At 46.4% G+C, this 17,772-nt stretch overlaps 3 protein-coding genes across 3 annotated transcripts in view; 1 reads left to right on the top strand and 2 right to left on the bottom strand.

Annotated features, from left to right (window-relative positions):
• Window positions 1-1,097, top strand: part of T265_09787 (hypothetical protein) — a gene marked incomplete at both ends in the record, with an annotated part of 4,436 nt that extends 3,339 nt beyond the window's left edge. Inside the window, one exon of the mRNA XM_009175961.1 lies at window positions 814-1,097. Coding sequence (XP_009174225.1) covers window positions 814-1,097 — 284 coding nt within the window. The remainder of the gene's footprint in view (window positions 1-813) is intronic.
• Window positions 1-13,283, bottom strand: part of T265_09786 (hypothetical protein) — a gene marked incomplete at both ends in the record, with an annotated part of 39,026 nt that extends 25,743 nt beyond the window's left edge. Inside the window, 7 exons of the mRNA XM_009175960.1 lie at window positions 3,229-3,882; window positions 8,010-8,266; window positions 9,344-9,571; window positions 10,446-10,485; window positions 11,040-11,213; window positions 11,920-12,254; window positions 12,999-13,283. Of these exons, the coding sequence (XP_009174224.1) occupies window positions 3,229-3,882; window positions 8,010-8,266; window positions 9,344-9,571; window positions 10,446-10,485; window positions 11,040-11,213; window positions 11,920-12,254; window positions 12,999-13,283 (1,973 nt within the window). The remainder of the gene's footprint in view (window positions 1-3,228; window positions 3,883-8,009; window positions 8,267-9,343; window positions 9,572-10,445; window positions 10,486-11,039; window positions 11,214-11,919; window positions 12,255-12,998) is intronic.
• Window positions 5,252-12,254, bottom strand: T265_14954 (hypothetical protein; the record flags this gene model as incomplete). The annotated part of the gene is made up of 3 exons (XM_009175970.1): window positions 5,252-5,435; window positions 11,040-11,213; window positions 11,920-12,254. Coding segments are annotated over 3 exons (693 nt in total), but the record flags the coding sequence as incomplete, so codon positions are not given.
• Window positions 13,284-17,772: the final 4,489 nt, after the last annotated feature.

The raw sequence follows: 17,772 nt of genomic DNA, 5'->3' as shown, positions 1-17,772 counted from the left end.
GGGCCGCGGAAACCGGATAATTTTGTCTTCAGAAGCCTAGTATCCAGCATTTTGTGCGGGCTGTTTATGATGTCTTCTTTAGAGGAAATTTTGTTGGAATCACACTATGAGGAAAGGTAACAAGAATCCATGGCTGCATGTCTGTCGAAACAGTCAAAACCTGTGACAGTCGGGTGGTGAACAGTCTGTGAATTTCTGGCATTCTAATGCACCCAGAGAACAATGAAGGTCAGAGGTGCGTTTTACATTCGGCCACGAATTATGATGGGTGCTGCTGATGAGCTTTAGCTGGATTGAGACTGGAACATTCGTCTTAGTGCTACTAGTGATACTATTAGTGAGAGAAGAATACTAAATATATTTTACAATACAAGGCACAGCAGAATTGATCTTGAAAAGATGAAAACGGAACGTTTAGGACTGCAAATGATCGGCAAAACTGAGTGCAGGGAGATACAGCCGGCCCATAATTGCTACTTCTTCAGACTAGTTTTTGGGCAACAATGAAAATCAGACTAGCATATTATGGATGATCAAGTCGATTTAACAAGCCTTTATTACTACAGTGGGTGTGTTCTTCAAGATTCTGCACAACATCGGAAGACAGGTGTTACTTGATTTACAACGTCATCTATTCACCACTGGAGACAGATACGATCATATAGCGATTTTAACGTGTATCTGCTGACCGAACACAACGCGAGAATGATGACAGTTCATCCATCTAATCAACCTGAATTTAAGTCATCAACTAAAGGGTGCGAGGGTCGGAAGTCACGTAAACCAGTTTGGAACTGGTGAATAAAGTCCTAGAAACATTTGAAACGAAACCGCAAACATTAGACCCAAGGCGAAAGCTACCTCTATTCGTCTCAACGCAGCATCTTGAATGCAGAATGCAACAACTGAAAAGATCGGAACGTAGGTGTGAAAGTGCGTATGGCTGTAACAGCATTTCGATGTCCAACTGCCATGCCACCCAAAGGAAGCACGAGGGCTGGGGTACTGCCAGGTCGCCCAAGCCTAGACAGGGGAAGTCGAGAGGCAGGGGTCGGGTTCGAACCACAGATCTTTCGGTCAGTAAATTCGCGCTCTAGCCATTTGAGCCATCTTGTCCCCGGACGTGGCAATGCCATGGCTAGCTATCAGTGAGGCAGTCTAGAGTGACTGTACTATACAGAAATTCTTCAGTGCGCGTATTTCACCTGCTCACTTTTCCTCTATTGTTCATGATCAAAGTCGAGACAGCTGAAAAGCATATATCGTGCAGAACGGAAAATGTCCCAGGCGACGCCTTCGAACAGCGATGAGAAATCCCACGGAAAGCGGAGTAAGTAGGAGTTAAGTTTAGGGCTGGCGACTTCAATCAGTGAGGAAAGTGATCCGCACAACTAAATGCGGTAAAACTAGTCCGTGTGTTTTCAATCATGCCTAATCAATCTCGAGTGAGAGAAGGGCTGTTCTGTGGGGGTTCACCGTTCTATGGCGCTCTAAAAGGCACACACACCGTCAACCATGTGAATTAATCCCATAAGAAGCAGTTCTGAAAACAAAATTGCACAGGCTGACGACATTCGAAATGGGACAGGAAACAGAACTAACCCAAGAAATGGTCCACAAGCACGGTTGAATAAAAACCGAGCAATCGGTTCTGCAGGAGTGCATGCAAAGTGATCCGCTCGTGTGGCCAGGTAGACAAGCAGTTCGATGCCTCGGGAGTTTAGCAGAGGACACGAAGCTCCTTTGAGCATGCAAAGATCGGCGACAAAACTAGAAAATAGTGTAAAAACAAAACGATCCATACAATCCAAATCACAAAAGAAAGAAGACGTCGGTGTCTGGTGCAAAGAATGGCCGATTTCAGATATGAGATGTCTGGAGCTATGAAACAACACGAACAAAAGGAACAATGTCGACAAGGTTCGATCTCCTATAGAACGAATACGTCTCTTTTTCACAAAAAAAGCTTTCACGCACGTAAGAACTGTTTATCCTATTAGCGAATATACACTCATTTACAAACTAATGTGGTTTTTCGAGAGACCCACTGAATCTCTCGTTTGTGATGTTTCCGGATTCAGCTGCGCTCCAGGTGAGCCTCTCGAAAAACCAAATTCGTTTGCAAATGAGTGTATATTCGCTAATTTCGTGCAATTTGGTTTCGAGTAGAACGTAAGGTGGACAGAAACCCGGGGGCTACGCCTAGCTGATGAGCTCCAAAAAAGACGAAACCGGTCGTGGGCTGTCGACAGATTTTCAGCAACTTTATGAGTAGTACATTACAAAGATAAACTGGTTATCCAGTTTAGATTTCTGGAAGTATGAATCCTCCGTACTAGTAAAACTTCCCAGGAGCCAAGCAGGAAACACTTAGCCCAAAAGGGAGCAGAACTCAAGCCGAAATGAAACGGCCATCGCGATGGCGTTAGCGACTTTATCGATTGGAATCTGATGACCCAAAGCAAGGATTCCCACGACCAGTGATAGACACTTTTGTTAAATGCGTCTAGTACCCGCTGTTCAGTTCCTTCCCTATTTGTTTCTCATAATCATCTGGCACTACAACAGCGGGATATCTTACTGATGGACCCAACCCCATGGATCCTTGGTGTATCGCCGACCAAAACTGAAAGAGCGTGCACACTGATGGACCCAACCCCATGGATCCTTGGCGTATCGCCGACCAAAACTGCATGCATATGTCGTTATTTATTTCCGGATACAATGTACTGTTTAAAACAAAGAGGGCATCAAAAACAGGGGAATGAAAGCTAAAGTGAGCGTAGAAGGGTGATGTCTCTCCCCGGAACTATGAGAGGGGATATACCGATAGCTTGCTTATCGTGGATAAAACCGTCAGGGATCCCGGATAATATATTCAAGTAATGACAACGGTTGTTTCCTCAACTAAATCTACGATCTTTTGGCGCTCGGAATACAAACTGTTTGTAGCCTGGTTGGATTCGCGCTCCATTTTGGGTCGGAATCCGAATTAAGTGATGTCTCTGAATAAGGAGCCGTTAGTGTTTCCCACAGATAGAGAGAGAATAGCCATGGCACAGGACCTAGGGGTGCAACCATGTGGAAGTGATCAACTAGCGTCACTGATAACCAACCCCCCGTTTACGTACATCAGTCGTCTTACATATTTTAACCATGAGCTGAAAGAGCGCCGTTTTTTACCGAAGATCCCTATGAGTGAGAATAAAAACCATTGAAAGTACTCACCTGATCCGGTCTGTGAGGGTTTTCAATCGATGACTTAGTTCCAACGCACCGGAAGAGGAGGAACTGATTGGTCGGCGAAAAACATCCAGTTCCTCTTTTAAAACTAGTTGGACAGCTTCCTCATATGCCATCAGCCATTGCGATATTGCGTGGATGAAACAAGCCCACGTCGGACCTTGCCAGGCTCTACCCGGAATGGGGGCGAGAGGCACGACTTTGTGAGCGAACCAATTCAATCGGCGATAAGCAGTACCGGCTCGAAGGTGTTCTTTGACGGTATTGGCTAACGCAGCTTCGGAAATGCCCAAACTTACGGCATCCGTCCTATTTGGGCAGTGAGTGAAGTGACCCGCCAGTGGTTGATCTCCACCACCCACTTGCCCCATCTTCGTTGGTACGTCCCAAAGAAACCGTGTTGATTGGAGCCCAATACGGAGAAGGAGAAGATCGTGGAAGAAGCGGCGACGACTATCCCTAGTCCTAGAGTTCGTCAAAAGCTCTGGGGTCAACATGTCCGAACATACGTTGGACTCGTTTTCCGCTGTCCGACAGGATGAATCGAAATTGTAGCGTTCTTGGTAGACATCATTTAAAACTGCCGAGCCCCACGGGCCAGACTCGGTTAAAAAGGGAAGCTCACGCGGATCTTGATCACTAGAGGTACAACAAATGGACAATTGCTTATCAACACAGAGGCAGTGGATATGAGAAAAAACATTATTCTCTCTGTTATATCTGCTGATTCGCCAATCTGAGGTAGCTGCTGCCGACCCGCTCCAGTGCCTAGTACCGGAGAAAAAAGACTCACAGAAGGGAACACAACAGCTATGTTCCGAAAAAGCGACTGCGAGAGCGAGTGCGTGCGAGTGCGAATGTACAACGGTCTCAAGCTATTCATTGGAGGGACAGTCTGAAATCGGTCCAATGCTGACAAACACGGTCTGGCTTTGGTACGAGGCTGCATATTGCGGGGGCGTTGTCTGACCTTGATCAACGCTGATTCGCGCTGTCTGGGTTTGATACAAGGCTGTGACGCGCTGCATATTGAGGGGGTGTTGTTTGTCTGGTCAAATCTAGCGGAGCTGAGAGTCTCCGTAGATTTCGGGCATTCAATGGTTGCTTTCAGGAAGCTGACCTTCCTCACTCCCTAAATGAGGAACCTAACGAATTTGGCCGAATATTCGGCAGTAACGACAAAAAAAAACGGGATTCGAACAGTGAGAGAGCTCGTAAGGTGATAACATGTCAGAGAACGAGCACTTTCGTTAGATAAGATAATCAACCGGTTACCAATAAAGATATCAAGTAACGTGGCGATAGAAAACCCTCCTTACAAGTGTGACATACTTTCCAACCAGAACGAACGGTACAAATGAAGCAAAGTGAGACAAGTTCCGAACTGTCTTAATGAAGTCCTTTCGTCGGCGAAGGCAAATGAGCATAAGCGTCAGCAAGCAGCCTCACAAGGAACCCTGCGGAATGCCCAAAATCAGCGACGATAGGTTGACTTACCCCATCAATCAACCGTTATCATACTTTCCGTAGGACCCTGAGATTTTAAACCATTTTTGCACCAAGTAAAGGCTACAACCACGTCTCATAGGCTAAGTTTCAAAACGTTCGGAACGATGGCTACTTTCCAAGCTGTGGCTACCTAAGATCGTACCAAGGTTTTCAGATTCCGAAGCGCACATCTGAAATTCGCATGCGATGCACGGGTACTCCATCACTATCAAAAAGACGAAACAAAATCATCACCAAGCCAAAAGATTTAGCCTATTGGTAGGGAGCGCGAGAGTGCGGACGCAGTTTCCCCCAAATTCGGGAGCATAACGATGTACCGTAAAAGCCGTAAGTTATCGTGAATAATCCAAATAAAGAACGACTAAGCTCCTATTTGGAAGGTGCAAATGTAATGGAGTATGATAAACCTCAATTGTGAATGGTAACTAGATCGGCGTTCAGTGTGTTGGTGGTGTGCACGCTGTGGACACGTAACTAAAGTGAGACAGATCGCTGAAGGCTATAAATATCGTTCAGCTGTAGCACCCTTTCGGTGCCTAGTTGCCATGCTACCTGAAGTAAGCACGAGGGCTGGGGTACTGCCAGGCTGCCCAAGCCTAGACAGGGGAAGTCGAGAGGTAGAGGTCGGGTTCGAACTACGGATCTTCAGGTCAGAAAATTCGCGCTCTAACCACTTGAGCCGTCTGATCCCACACACTTACGACTGATCGATAATCTTGGCGATCAGTATGCGCCTACGTACGGTTGCATCCGACTTATTGTACCGTTGTTTAACCAGCGTGTTACAACGTCTTCTGGCCTCTGCAAACCCAGGAAAGCACAGTTGTAGAATAGCATGGCGAGGCATGAAAACCGCTGAAACCTTGGTAACTCGGTGCAAAAGTAATCGGTTTTTAAGCTCTAACCGATGCACCCCTCCAAACAAATGAGAACAAGACAAAATTCTCCACACGTTTGTGGAAGTAGTTCACTGGGTGAAAACGTCCAATCAGAGAAAACCTCATTACTGGCTAATGCATAAACCGTCGGAACACTATGCACTATTCATAAGGAGCGATCAATGAGAACTATCGTTGAGCTTATAGCTAACACGCCGCACGCCCGGAACTGACTTCAAATCGGATAATACATATGGATAGAAATAGCATAGGAGTCTTTATCCTCGAACGCTGTAGCGCTCACAACCAGCCATAGTGCCTCTTCTGCCTCTTCTACATTCCATCATACTGTATCTACTTGATACATGAGTACGTCAGTGTTGGATTGAGCGCCGGATGTGTGTCCGTCATCGATGGACTCGTCAAAGAGGAAAGCTGTCCCTTCGGATTTTGTTCCTCTTACGATCAATCAGCTATAGGTTACACGGTAAAGCCTCTGTTTATTTTCCGACATTTTCAAAGTTCCCGCGAACTTATTGGTAAATTCCCAGAAGAAGAGATATTCTGCTGAACACAATCCCACAAGGACCTCTTTAAGTATCCTCACCTATTCAATCGGGTTCGTGGGCCACCAGGTGAACGCTAATCACGCTTAGAGTGGATGCGGCTTGTCTAAGGATCGCATTTTTAGGTAAGCACGCTAGGACCGTGCGTGTGCAAAGTTTCGTTAGTGAGATTTTTCAACTTGACTTTTGGGGACGGAGTTACGCCACTTACTAAACTAGTTTTTCCCGAGATTCGAGTAAATAAGGAAGCCCGAATAAGGATGGTCTGTAAAGATGGTCTGTACGCGTCGAAACCGGAAACACCGCAATTCTTGACACACTTCTGGGGCGAGATTGTTCAGTGGTTAGAGAGCTAATTTGCTGACCGGAAGGTTCGCGGTTCGAACGCGGCCTTTGCCTCTCGACTTACCCTGTCTAGGCTTAGGCGACCTGGCTGTATCCCGGCCCTCATGCTTTCTTCTTAAAGCATGGCAGTTAGGCACCGAAGGAATGATACAACTAAACGGTTGATTTGATTTTGGTTTGACATACCTCCGAGAGAGTAAAGTTAGGAATTTCAATTGGACACATCAAATTTATGACTATCAGAGATTCAATCAAATGCCCCTATAGCGTGTGTGGTCAATTAGTATGTAGTGAAGCCGACAGTTATGGGAAAACGACTGAAAGTAATCCGGTTACACCCATTCACTAGTGATGTGTACAGTACGGATGAAAGCAATTTGATAATACTAAAGATAAACCAATAAGCTGGCAGATAGAAACAAGTCTTGCGTCACAGGGTAAAGCAGGTTCGGGAAAGAGTGCCTCCAACATTCAGGGAAGTAGTGCGCCCATGTGATAAACTCTCACTGGACATAATATGAAATCTAACGTCATCTGCGAGATGGCTCAGTGGTTCGAGCGCGAATTTAGTGACCGAAAGGTCCATGGTTCGAGCTCGACCTCTACATCTCAACTTCTCCTGTCTAGGCTTGCGCAACCTAGCAGTATTCCAACCCTCGTGCTTACTTTCGGGCGGCATGGCAGCTAGGCACCGAAATGGTGTTAAAGCTGGAAGATTAGTACATTTTCATTGACGTCGTGCGTACTATCAATAGTTCAAAGGTCCTTGGGGAGCGATCATTGCTGTTTGATTACAAAGAGCGTTAGTAAGATCACTTCCTACATCTTTGCACTTTCAGTTAGGATTTGGTGCAAAAAAGAACGGCGAACCGATAAGCAAGGGGAACTCCACATTAAGGTAAATTTCGATCCACTCGATGGGCGTCTCTTATTGAGGGGCTTCACTTATTGAAATTCAGCCAACGGACGGATTTTGTCTTTCACGAACGAATTCGATAAGCGTAAGTTAGAAAAGTAGCTAGAAGAGAACCAGTTCAAGGTGACAGGATATCACGGCACCTTCAATTTCATTAGCCAAAAGTTTGGTTGCACTAAGCTTCATCTACGACTACTGGACAATACTATATCCTTAAAGGTTACTTCACTTAAGTTGGGGAGTTAGAAAGATTGGAGACTTGTCTCTGGTTTCAACCTCTCGAAAAACAAAATTTTCACTAGGAGAAATGGCGCTAGACAATGCAACCATTTATTCAAGCAACCGAACAAAGCTCTTCATTCGGTGACGGACCTTGTTTTAAAGGGTGTCTAAAAGTCTAATTGTGTGGTACAGTATCGCTTGACTTGCTGAGTTCTGCAACGTCGAAGTGCAATGGATGATTAGTCCGGTGGTGGGATGAATCGTAAGGGGATTATAAAAGGCAATAAAAAATTGCATCCAAATGTTCCGGGTACAGAATTTGTTGCTTACATGCCTCGAGAAACCCAGCAGTAGCGTTTCACCCCCTGTGGTTCCCCCCGATCACGGTCCCGAAGAGTGTGCTCGGAGTCCGAGGATGTCCTTGTGAAAGGGTAAAAATGGTCGAGCAGAGTGTCTCGTACACCGGGCACGGTATTGGCCAAAAGGTTGGAAACCAAGCACCGAGCAGATTCATCAGTGAGTGGGGAGGGGCACAGGTGTCGATCGCATGCGTCCGAGAATCCCTCATCTTCATCACCTGATTTGTTCTACAAACCAAGTATGATGTCCAACCAAGATAGAACTTACCACACATTGATCAAACGCATAAGACCTGGTGGAATAGAGTAAAAGATAGTCCGATTATTTCGAGACGAAACACCAAAACTGCGTGAGTGTGAAGCTAACGCTCAAACGCCACACTCATAGCTTGATGAGTTGCGTGGGATCCTACCGGCTGCTTCCAACCGGACGTAAGCAGTCCTTTTCCTCGTCGGAATAGCGATTGATTTGGCCGTCTTTTTCCCATTCTTAAAGGCATCTATATCCCGAACCTTGGAGCCCAGATTAGCTGAAACCTCAGGTCACCTTAGGTGACAAGTATTTCATCTTAGCAAGTGTAAAACGGTACTTGATCGGAAAACACAGTTGAATATTACCAGCAAAGCGTACGAAACACAGCAAAATGGAAAACAAATCTTTCCAGTCCCACGCTTAATCAGAATAGGCGGAGACGAAAAAACGCAGGAGCGACACAGATTTGGGTCAACCTATAAAGACACCTCATGTAACAATCGATCGATTAGATGTCCATTGGTCACATGATTGACGAGGTGTAAGATTCCATACATACAAAAAAGTGCTGAGTGCAGAAGACTGCGTCGCTCAAACCACCAGCTGAAAAATTTCCAGAAAATGTTTATCTGTACCGTTTAGAAATAAAGTACTAAAAGTAAGTAGTAGGTGTCGTTTTATCAAAGGAAATAGCTGAAGAGGGTAACAATACCAAACGATGTTGATGCACTCGTGTGAAATTTAAATTCCACCCTGAAGAAAAAATCACTTGAACTGCAATGGAAAACAACCACCGTATAGATAGGTATTCTTCTGCCTCCGCAGGACACATCGATGCAAACCACGAACCTAGGGTTATAGTCATCCATGAACAGGACAGTCTCCCGGTAGTAACTTCATGTGGAATGAAGTTCGAGGCTGAAAACTTAGCAGTTTGACCAGACTAAACATCATCAGCTGGTTTACCACGTGTTTGATGGAGAACATAACCCGTCCGTTTTCATAAGGAAAACTACTCACAAGGTAGCTGAACACTCGGGGACCGAAACTACCTGAAAAGCCCCAAGAAGAGCAAAACCGGTCATGGGCTGTGGAAGAGTTTTCAAAAACCTTGTGAGTAGTTGCCTCTGTGGAATTATACTGCGATATCTCGAAGATCGTACCAACTGAAACATGAGGCAGCCTTTGTGTAGTCGAAGAATATCATAGACAAGAGATTCAGTTGAATCTCCCGTGAAAACCAAATTGGTTTGCAAATGAGTGTATTGGTCGTCATTCATCTATCATTAGATGCAAAAAACTGTAAGCCGCACAACAAATATTCGGAATGTACGTGCACTGGGATATCCAGAGGGGAAAAACATCCTCGATAAGCATTGACCACTCAGCAATTCATCCTTTTCATAATTTGAGCCCTTGCATGGCACAGAAGTCAATGACACTGCACGTAGAAGGATCATCAACCGGTTCTTCAACCTTACACGGAATTTTAAAAATCTCTAGGAACCTTTGTTTATGGTGTGGGATTTGGGTTTTTTGTGAAGCCTTCGTCCTGTAAGTGGATCCAACCAATGCTGAAAAGCCGATAAGCACTGTACAGCTGTTTCATTCTCATTGCGAGTCATCAGCAATGCTCATTTCACGAAACTGCAGTCTCAAATCCGCGACCTCCTGGCTAGTAAGTTGAACACTTAACTGTTCAGCCACGAGTTGCTGATCAGCATTGTGAAACCTATATTCACCAGGCATTAACAGCTGGCCTTGTTCGGTGTTTCAAACTTGGCCTCATGACTTTGTCAAAGCCATAGGGTTACGTAATCGCCGATATGTCAGTGTCAAGGACGAGTCTGTCAACGAAAAGTTGAAGGAAAGATGGCCGCAAATAAAAATTAAGGCGGGATGGAACTTAAAAAAAACCTTAACAGGAATAGAACTTGAAGTCATAAAACAAACGGAGCAACGACTGAAACCTTACGTGCTTCCGAGGGAGTCGGATGACAGCATTGGAATCCTTAAAGTAGATAATCCATTCCGGCATAAAGTAGCCTTTGCATCACAGCCAAGGGTCGTAAAAGCACCAAGAAAGTGCTTTCCCTGCAGATTGTCATGGTTCAATTTCTAAAGCCTTAGAGAAACGTAGGAATACTGACGTACCTGTACGCTCATGAAAGGATTCCCTTCTGTACAAGATGAGCTAAAATAATCCATAAACTGAGGAGAGTTGAGTAATTGTATAGCGTAATTTACTGTGCACTGGTTGCCTCGATCTTGAGGGTGACACTGTTCGCCCAAACCTCCGATAGGTAGAGTGAAAGTTGAACTAGAACAAGGACTTAGTTACCAACCTTACGTACCTGTCAAAAGTTGTGTACTTAAGCACGTCGTTGTCACTTGGTGTGCTGTTCAGTATTTCACGCTTAAAGAATGTATGGATGGAATAAAGGAAAGCATACCTTGTCAGGAATACGGATGGTCTGAGATGCAGTATCGTCGGGATGGAATGCAGCTAGAACCAACAGAAATGCCATTAAATCTGAAAGATCAGTTGGGGGTAGATAGAGCAATACTCACCTGGATTTAGTGATTCAACTAGTTTCCTCAAAGTCTTAGCACGTGCTTCGCCTCTACATCTTTCAAAAGAAAAGACCACGGCATTTAAAAGCTTGGTGAGTAGTAAGTTGGAAGGCTCAGGATATATGCCGTCGACAAACCTAGTGTTCGTTAAAAAAAACTTGGATTGGAGCTTACTTGTGGGGTCCTTTTTGAAACAAGAAGAACGATTCAAGGGCTTTCGCTCGGAGAGACCGTCTGATTTCATCAAGCTCTGCCCTTGGACGTCTGGCATCCTTCCATCGGTATTTAATTAATTCATCCAACACACGAGAAACGGACAAGAAGCCGTCACCTACGCGCTCCATCGTCCTGGAAAATAAGAGAGACAAGACGGTAACAGTACATAAGAACCAGAACCATGGGCACAAGGTTCTAATAAGAGTGTGTGAAACATCATCCGGTAGATCCCTTGGATGATGAGCATGACTTGTTTCATCTAACTTCGAACCTTCCCTGACACAACCGTTCCATGTGCCTACAAGCAGAAGTTCGCGCGGAGCAACCAAATCAAGGTAGACCGTTTCAACAGGCATGCCAAGCACATGATACCCAACGGCGAACATACAGAAGAGTCCGGAAACCAAGAAAAATGATGTCGGATTCCAAGTCGAACAGCCACGATAATACCTCTGCTTAGTGGCAGTCCGCAATCTACTAGCTAGATTTGAATGCACAAAAGCTAAAGCTGCACACTCTAGCAAAAATCGACTGTTCCAGGAGCAAATCCCATAGAACTGTAGGAAAACGACACCCAATTTTTCTTAAGTCTAAACATACTTTCTTTGAGACCAGCTGAGATTTACGGGTAGAAAATTGATGAAGAGGACATGGGGCAACGTGAATAGCACCCACTTGATATGTTGACGAGTCGAACCAAATGTTGTAACTGGACATTGACCATGCATCCTCGACAATAATAGTAATAGCGGAAATTTCAAATAACGTAGCAAATCCACCGCTTAAATTCAAACTGGAGCACAGGATACATGCCACAAGACCAGACTCTGGTCCTTACGAGTTGGTCAAACTACTAGAGGTTGTATGGTTGTGTACCATCATTGGTCTGACCAAACTACGAGCCGAAAAACTCAACGCGAATTCACCGAGAATAGGACTGTTCACCTGAAGTTCACTGATTTTCAGCGAAAACCACGAACCACAACCAGTAGCCGAGTCACCAAAAAACGGTACAGCTGTAACACCTTTTCTGTGCCTAGCTGCAATGCCACCCGAAGGAAGCACGAGGGCTGGGACATTGCCAGGTTGCCCAAGTCTAGACAGAGGAAGTCGACAGGCAGAGGTCTGGGTTCGAACCACAACCCTTCGGTCAGTAAATTCGTGCTCTAACCACTGAGGTACCTCATCCACCCAAATCGGACCGCAAATCAAAAGTCGTTGTCACAATCATCTTCAGGTATGGATCGCGTACATTTGGAGCAATCGTACCAAATGCCAACGTTTTTCTCAAGATACAATTTTGTTGCACCACCGGCCGAGAAAATTATCCGTCTGGCTATAACCCTCGATTTATTCCAGATCTGGTCCGTATAGTGGCTTTTCACCGTTGCTTTCCTGTCCTCAACATCCGACTATTAGTTATGGTGTTACCGGGCTTGTTGTGCATGGTAGTGACGCAATGATGAACGAGAAATCACGGTGGCCTCCCCATGATTCGGATAAACAGGTCTCGTAGGCCCGTATTTGAGTTCGTATCGTACCATGCACCAAAGAACAACACGGGATCAGTATAAACGAATTTTTGGCACATGCAAACAAGGAGTCTGCGATTATATTCATAACCTGTTTCCTCTTTAGTCCTGAATAATATCGTTGGTAAGCTCTAAGCAGAATGAAACCCATCTATTAGTTTCGAGGGGGCGAGATGGCTCAGTGGTTAGAGAGCTTCTCACAATAACCTGACCTGTGCAAAATAATTCAGGAGCAACTTGGATGCCACAGCTACAAGGGTTCTGAAACGATGGTTTTCGGTTGACGTTCTTGTGCCCTTTTTGAGGATTGGGATCACTGTCGAGGAAACTCATTCCATTGGTAATCTATTTTCGTTCCAAACATTCCACAGTATGGTTGCCAGACCTCTGAAGAGTGCGGGATGTAGACCATCCGGTCGTTCGTAATCGACCAGCGATCTCTACCATTCTTCGAGCTCCTGGTTATTCGGTGTTTGAGGTGCTTGGGTACACCATCGCTGTCGGTATGGCCTGATAAGGCCTTTCTGGCAGCAATAAGATCTGCTGATCTCGACGATATATAGTGTGCATTCAGTCGAGTCGGATGGCTTGAACGAACAGTTCTGAAAACTGAGAGTAGCTTCTTTAACTCGCTTTCATTCAACCTCCAAGTAATCTTCGTCATCCGCATGACTGTGCATCCCCAGTAGCTTTTTGGCCAGATCAGCTCGATACCCTTGATCTACCGAAACCTGTAGAAGTCGATGTGTGGAATTTCGCTTCGGCACGCGTAATATTGGCGGGAAGCGAAGTAATAATCGGGTTCGCAGAATGGCATGATCAAAGGAGAATCTTTGAGAATCTTCATCGGTAACTGGTAACCACATGGTCCGACTGAGTCCAGCAGTCTCTTGCGGCTAACGTCCTCAAAGTAATCCGAAGTAAGCGTTTGTGCTGGAAGTCTGCACTGGCCAGGAACACAATGAGCAGCACACAACTAAAGCATTCGCTCTCCATTGAAGACTGCAACGTGGGGCAGATCTTTGCAAGTTAGTAAGTGATTATTTTTGTTTACCTTTCTGGTCAATGGTTTAGAAACGGAACAATGGCTAGAGGACTCGTATATGGGCTAATCGCACCAAGTCTTTAGAAAGGTAAAGAGAGAATGTGTGGAAGACCGATGAACAAGGAGCTGAGAGGGCGAATGGTACTTCCCGGCCACCCAAGCCGAGAGGGGTTTAGTTGGGGTGATTCACTCGAAAGTCTGACCTACAAGGCAGTGGGAGGATGTAAAACTATGTTCAGACACCCTGTCTCAAGCCTCTGACCGCGAGGCAGAGGACCGTACGGTCTTCTTCAGGGACGCTGCCCAAAGATGATGAATAGTATGTCCTACTCTGCTGCAGGCGGACGGCCTAACTCGAGGGCGCAAGGAATAAGGCATTATTGTCTCATTCCTGATACGGCTGCACAAACCAGGTAATTTATGACCAGCACCGGACTCTGGTTTGGGAAGTACTTTGACCATAGTGAATAGTGTGCCGGGGGTCACGATCAACCGTTGGGCGATCCGAATGTGCGGGTTTTAGGGCCGACCTTTACTAACTTAGAGAGAAGGCAGAATCACTGTCTGGTCGCCTGGGCGAGATGGCCCAAGTGGTTAGAGCGCGAATTTACTGACCGGAAGGTCCGCGGTTCGAACCCGACTTCTGCCACTCGACTTCCCCTGTCTAGACTTGGGGATCCTGGCAGTATCCCAGCCCTCGTGATTCGTTCGGGTGGCATGGCAGTTAGGCACCGAAAAGGTGCTACAGCTGAACGATTTCGTTTTCGTTTTTTTCGTTACGGTTTCTTGGCGCCTGGAGGAAACGCCTTACTGCCTTCATAATCCTATCACAGAGGACAGTACAACTTTACCTCCAGACCTCCTCATAATACGGTTTCTCGCAGAAGGGGGAATCACTGTTCTTCGTCAGCCTCCTCCCCGTTAGCGTTCCTGGCATGCCTGAAACTCTAGGACCTCTGGCCAGTATAGCCCGCAAAAGCATTACAACACAGAAGCCATACCACCACAACAAGGTGACGACTTTAGGTTGGGGGACCGTTGTGCACAATATTTCGGACAACAATTCAGCCGTCCTGCTACTTCTAATCCGGAATGCCCGCCTTCAACACAAGGGTGGATGTGCGGCTCCCCTCAGACTCAGAATTGTCCCAGTACGGACCTCTACTAGAGTTTCACTGTGTTCCTGGTCGTGACCTTCCACATGTCCTTTTCTTCGCCTTACGGCGTCACGCAAATATTTGATCCATGGGCATCGAGCGGGATTTCGATTGGGTAGAGCCTGCACCGACCACACATTCACACTCAGCCGCGTGCAAAGACGGTCCACAACCTTGATATTCCTTGAATTCTAGGGTGCGTTCGTTTCTGCCGATCGGTCGGTGCTGTTAAACACACTTGCTGAACGGGGTATACCCCAGAAGTTCGTGAACATAACCCGGTCACTATGTGCGCATACTTCTGGGCCTTTGTGTACGGTGAGTTCAAAAAAAGCCTCCAGGCTTCGGCTATGTCGGAAGCTAGTTCTGTATAAAAACAACGAGCAACCAGCACACAGATGCAGCAATCGCTCGTCAATGGCCGTACACACTGAGCTCGATACATTTCGACCACCTGATTGAATCTAAGATACACCAAGCCTGTCCACTTGTGCATATTCATATCTCTGGCTACCACAACGTCTGGGCTTCCAGCTCACTACAGTGAAGCATTCAGGGCGTCATAAAACTTGTTGTTTATGGTGCCTCAGCTATTGTCGGCTGAAAAGTGAGCAGACCACACACAATGATCCACTTCCTAACTTTGGATCTCCTTCACAAACGTTGCCAGACGAACCACACAAATGCGACCATCAGGGACTGTCCAGACAACGATCTTCCCGCCCGGTGACTTAGGACGACGATGCCTGCAGAGTGGCCTCCGGATCACCAGTGGTGCGAAACCGGAAGTGATTTGGGTGATCGGATAGTTTGTTCAACCACTGTGCTTGCATCCGGAATGCTTGTTTCTGATGAACAGCACACATCAAAGTCGGTCAAATTCAGTGCGAGAGCAGGAGCAGCTTACCTTGCTCGCCTAAGAGTACGAACACCAAAAGCACTCGGATAGACCGGGCGTCCAGGCTTGAAGATTGATTTCGGGCTGTCTGATGGTGTCAGCTTCCAGACCAATGCCGGACGAAGGGAATCACCAGTCCTAACTAGCAGGCATACAAGGAGTTATTGACGAGTGAAAAGAAATGTATGTAGTAGGCCGTTTTCGCTTAACCGAATTGTTGTACGCGGCAAGTACTACAACCCGGCTGACAACGCCACGCGACAGCCAATGTGACGTGACAGTAGTTTAAGCTATGGGCAGGGATATTGCCAGGACGCCCACACCTGGACAGAAGGACCAAAGTCGTCATCCCGAAAGCCTGACCGCCAGAGAAAAGTACTAGCTGTGAGATCCAAAAGCATTACCACATTTAAAGGACAAGCCACCACACATATCGCAGACAACAAACTGGGATAAAATCGTTTAGCGGTAAAACCCTTTTGCTGTTTAGCTACAGAGTCAACTGAAGGAAGCACAAGGGCTGGCATAAAGCCAGGTTTCCCAAGCCTAGACAGAATATATCGAGATGCAGAGGCCGCGTTCGGATCACTGGGCCATCTCACCGTGGAAGGGCCTGGAGACCCACTCCTCGATGAAAATACCCTCTGCTTCACCACAGACTCGTTTCCGCCATTCCCGGCTGACCCCGCCACGAAGAGACTAGACATAACCGTGGTGTAACGGTTAGCGCACCTCAGCGACCAATTAAACCATACTGGGGGTGTCGCCGTGACACTCACAGTCTCCCATACCAGGTTGGTCAATTGTTAGGGGTCCGATGGTCCTGGTACACCAGGGTGGGGGTTGGAGCATGTGACGACTTGTTCCGTAGAAGCGGTAATGCATTTCATTTCTCGCCAAACACCGATGGCTTGCGGTTAAGGTTTTGAGCGAAAGGCTTTGGTTGGGGACCCTAACCGTCCCCCTATCTAGGCGTAGGCGCGTTGAGAGTATTCCAGCCCATGTATAAACATGGTAAAACCGTGATGATGGTTACAGGCAACTCCAGCCGTCGTTCCGAGAATTCAGCGATCAAAGATGTCCCAGATCATCCACCCCAAGTAACCAATTCTCTCAGTTGTAGAAAAATACAGTTCGCACCGCGTAATAATGGCACTGTCCGAGCCTAGTTCTGGGCCGGAGCCTTCCAAGCTAGTGTTCTCGTCAAAACAACCACCAAAGGTACACAGCCAGTATTAAACACCCAAAGGCACATCAAAAACATGTGCATCACGCCGAATATAAAGGGTATGAGGGTGAAAGGTTCGGGAACTTTCGACGACTTCCAGATGCGCCACCGCCAGCTAGCATTCGGCGGATGCTAGATCAACAGTGTCCACCGATCAGAGCCCGCCTTAGTGATTGAAAGGTAACCAGCCAAATGCGCACGGGACAGGTCATTGGTAGTGGCGGTGCTTAACTCCAAGCGATTAAGCTATGACGTGGCGGAATTCCTCCTAACACACCCTAGTCCTATAAGGCTTTTAAGACCCAGCGTTATGCCTCATTGAGGCCAAAGGTAGCGCGATTTTTTAAGCACACTTCTGGTCTGAGTGTTATGCACTGACTTTGTTTGCATCTCAGTCCTACGCAATTAAAAAATTTCGAAACTTTGAGTTTCCTGTCACACTAAAACCTCATAACAATACACCCAACAAGAGGAAATTATCAATAATCAGCTAAATGTTTGAAATAACGACAATGCCTCGACAGTTGTCCTCATAACCAAGACGGCGTTTTGGGCAGAACAGCTCACATTGGTGAGCTTTGCGCAACAGATACCCACAAGATGTCAAGAAAATTACGTAAACAGTATCGTAGCCAAATTATACTGTAGTATGCATGCTATGGAAGCACCAAGGGACAGTGATTCACGGATTCACGGATTGATACACAGGATCGAGGCTTTTGCCCAAGTTTCCCGGGTCGGTTTTGTTCTTGTCGGTCAGTGGCTGTCGTTCACCTGAAAGGCACAAGTGAAAAAAGGGTGTAGCACTGCTCTTTATGTTCTCAGCGCGGG

Source organism: Opisthorchis viverrini (assembly GCF_000715545.1).
Source record: "Opisthorchis viverrini unplaced genomic scaffold opera_v5_302, whole genome shotgun sequence".
Lineage (NCBI taxonomy): Eukaryota > Metazoa > Platyhelminthes > Trematoda > Opisthorchiida > Opisthorchiidae > Opisthorchis > Opisthorchis viverrini.
Note: the sequence above shows the minus strand (reverse complement) of the source record. Positions and strands in the feature narration are given on the sequence as shown.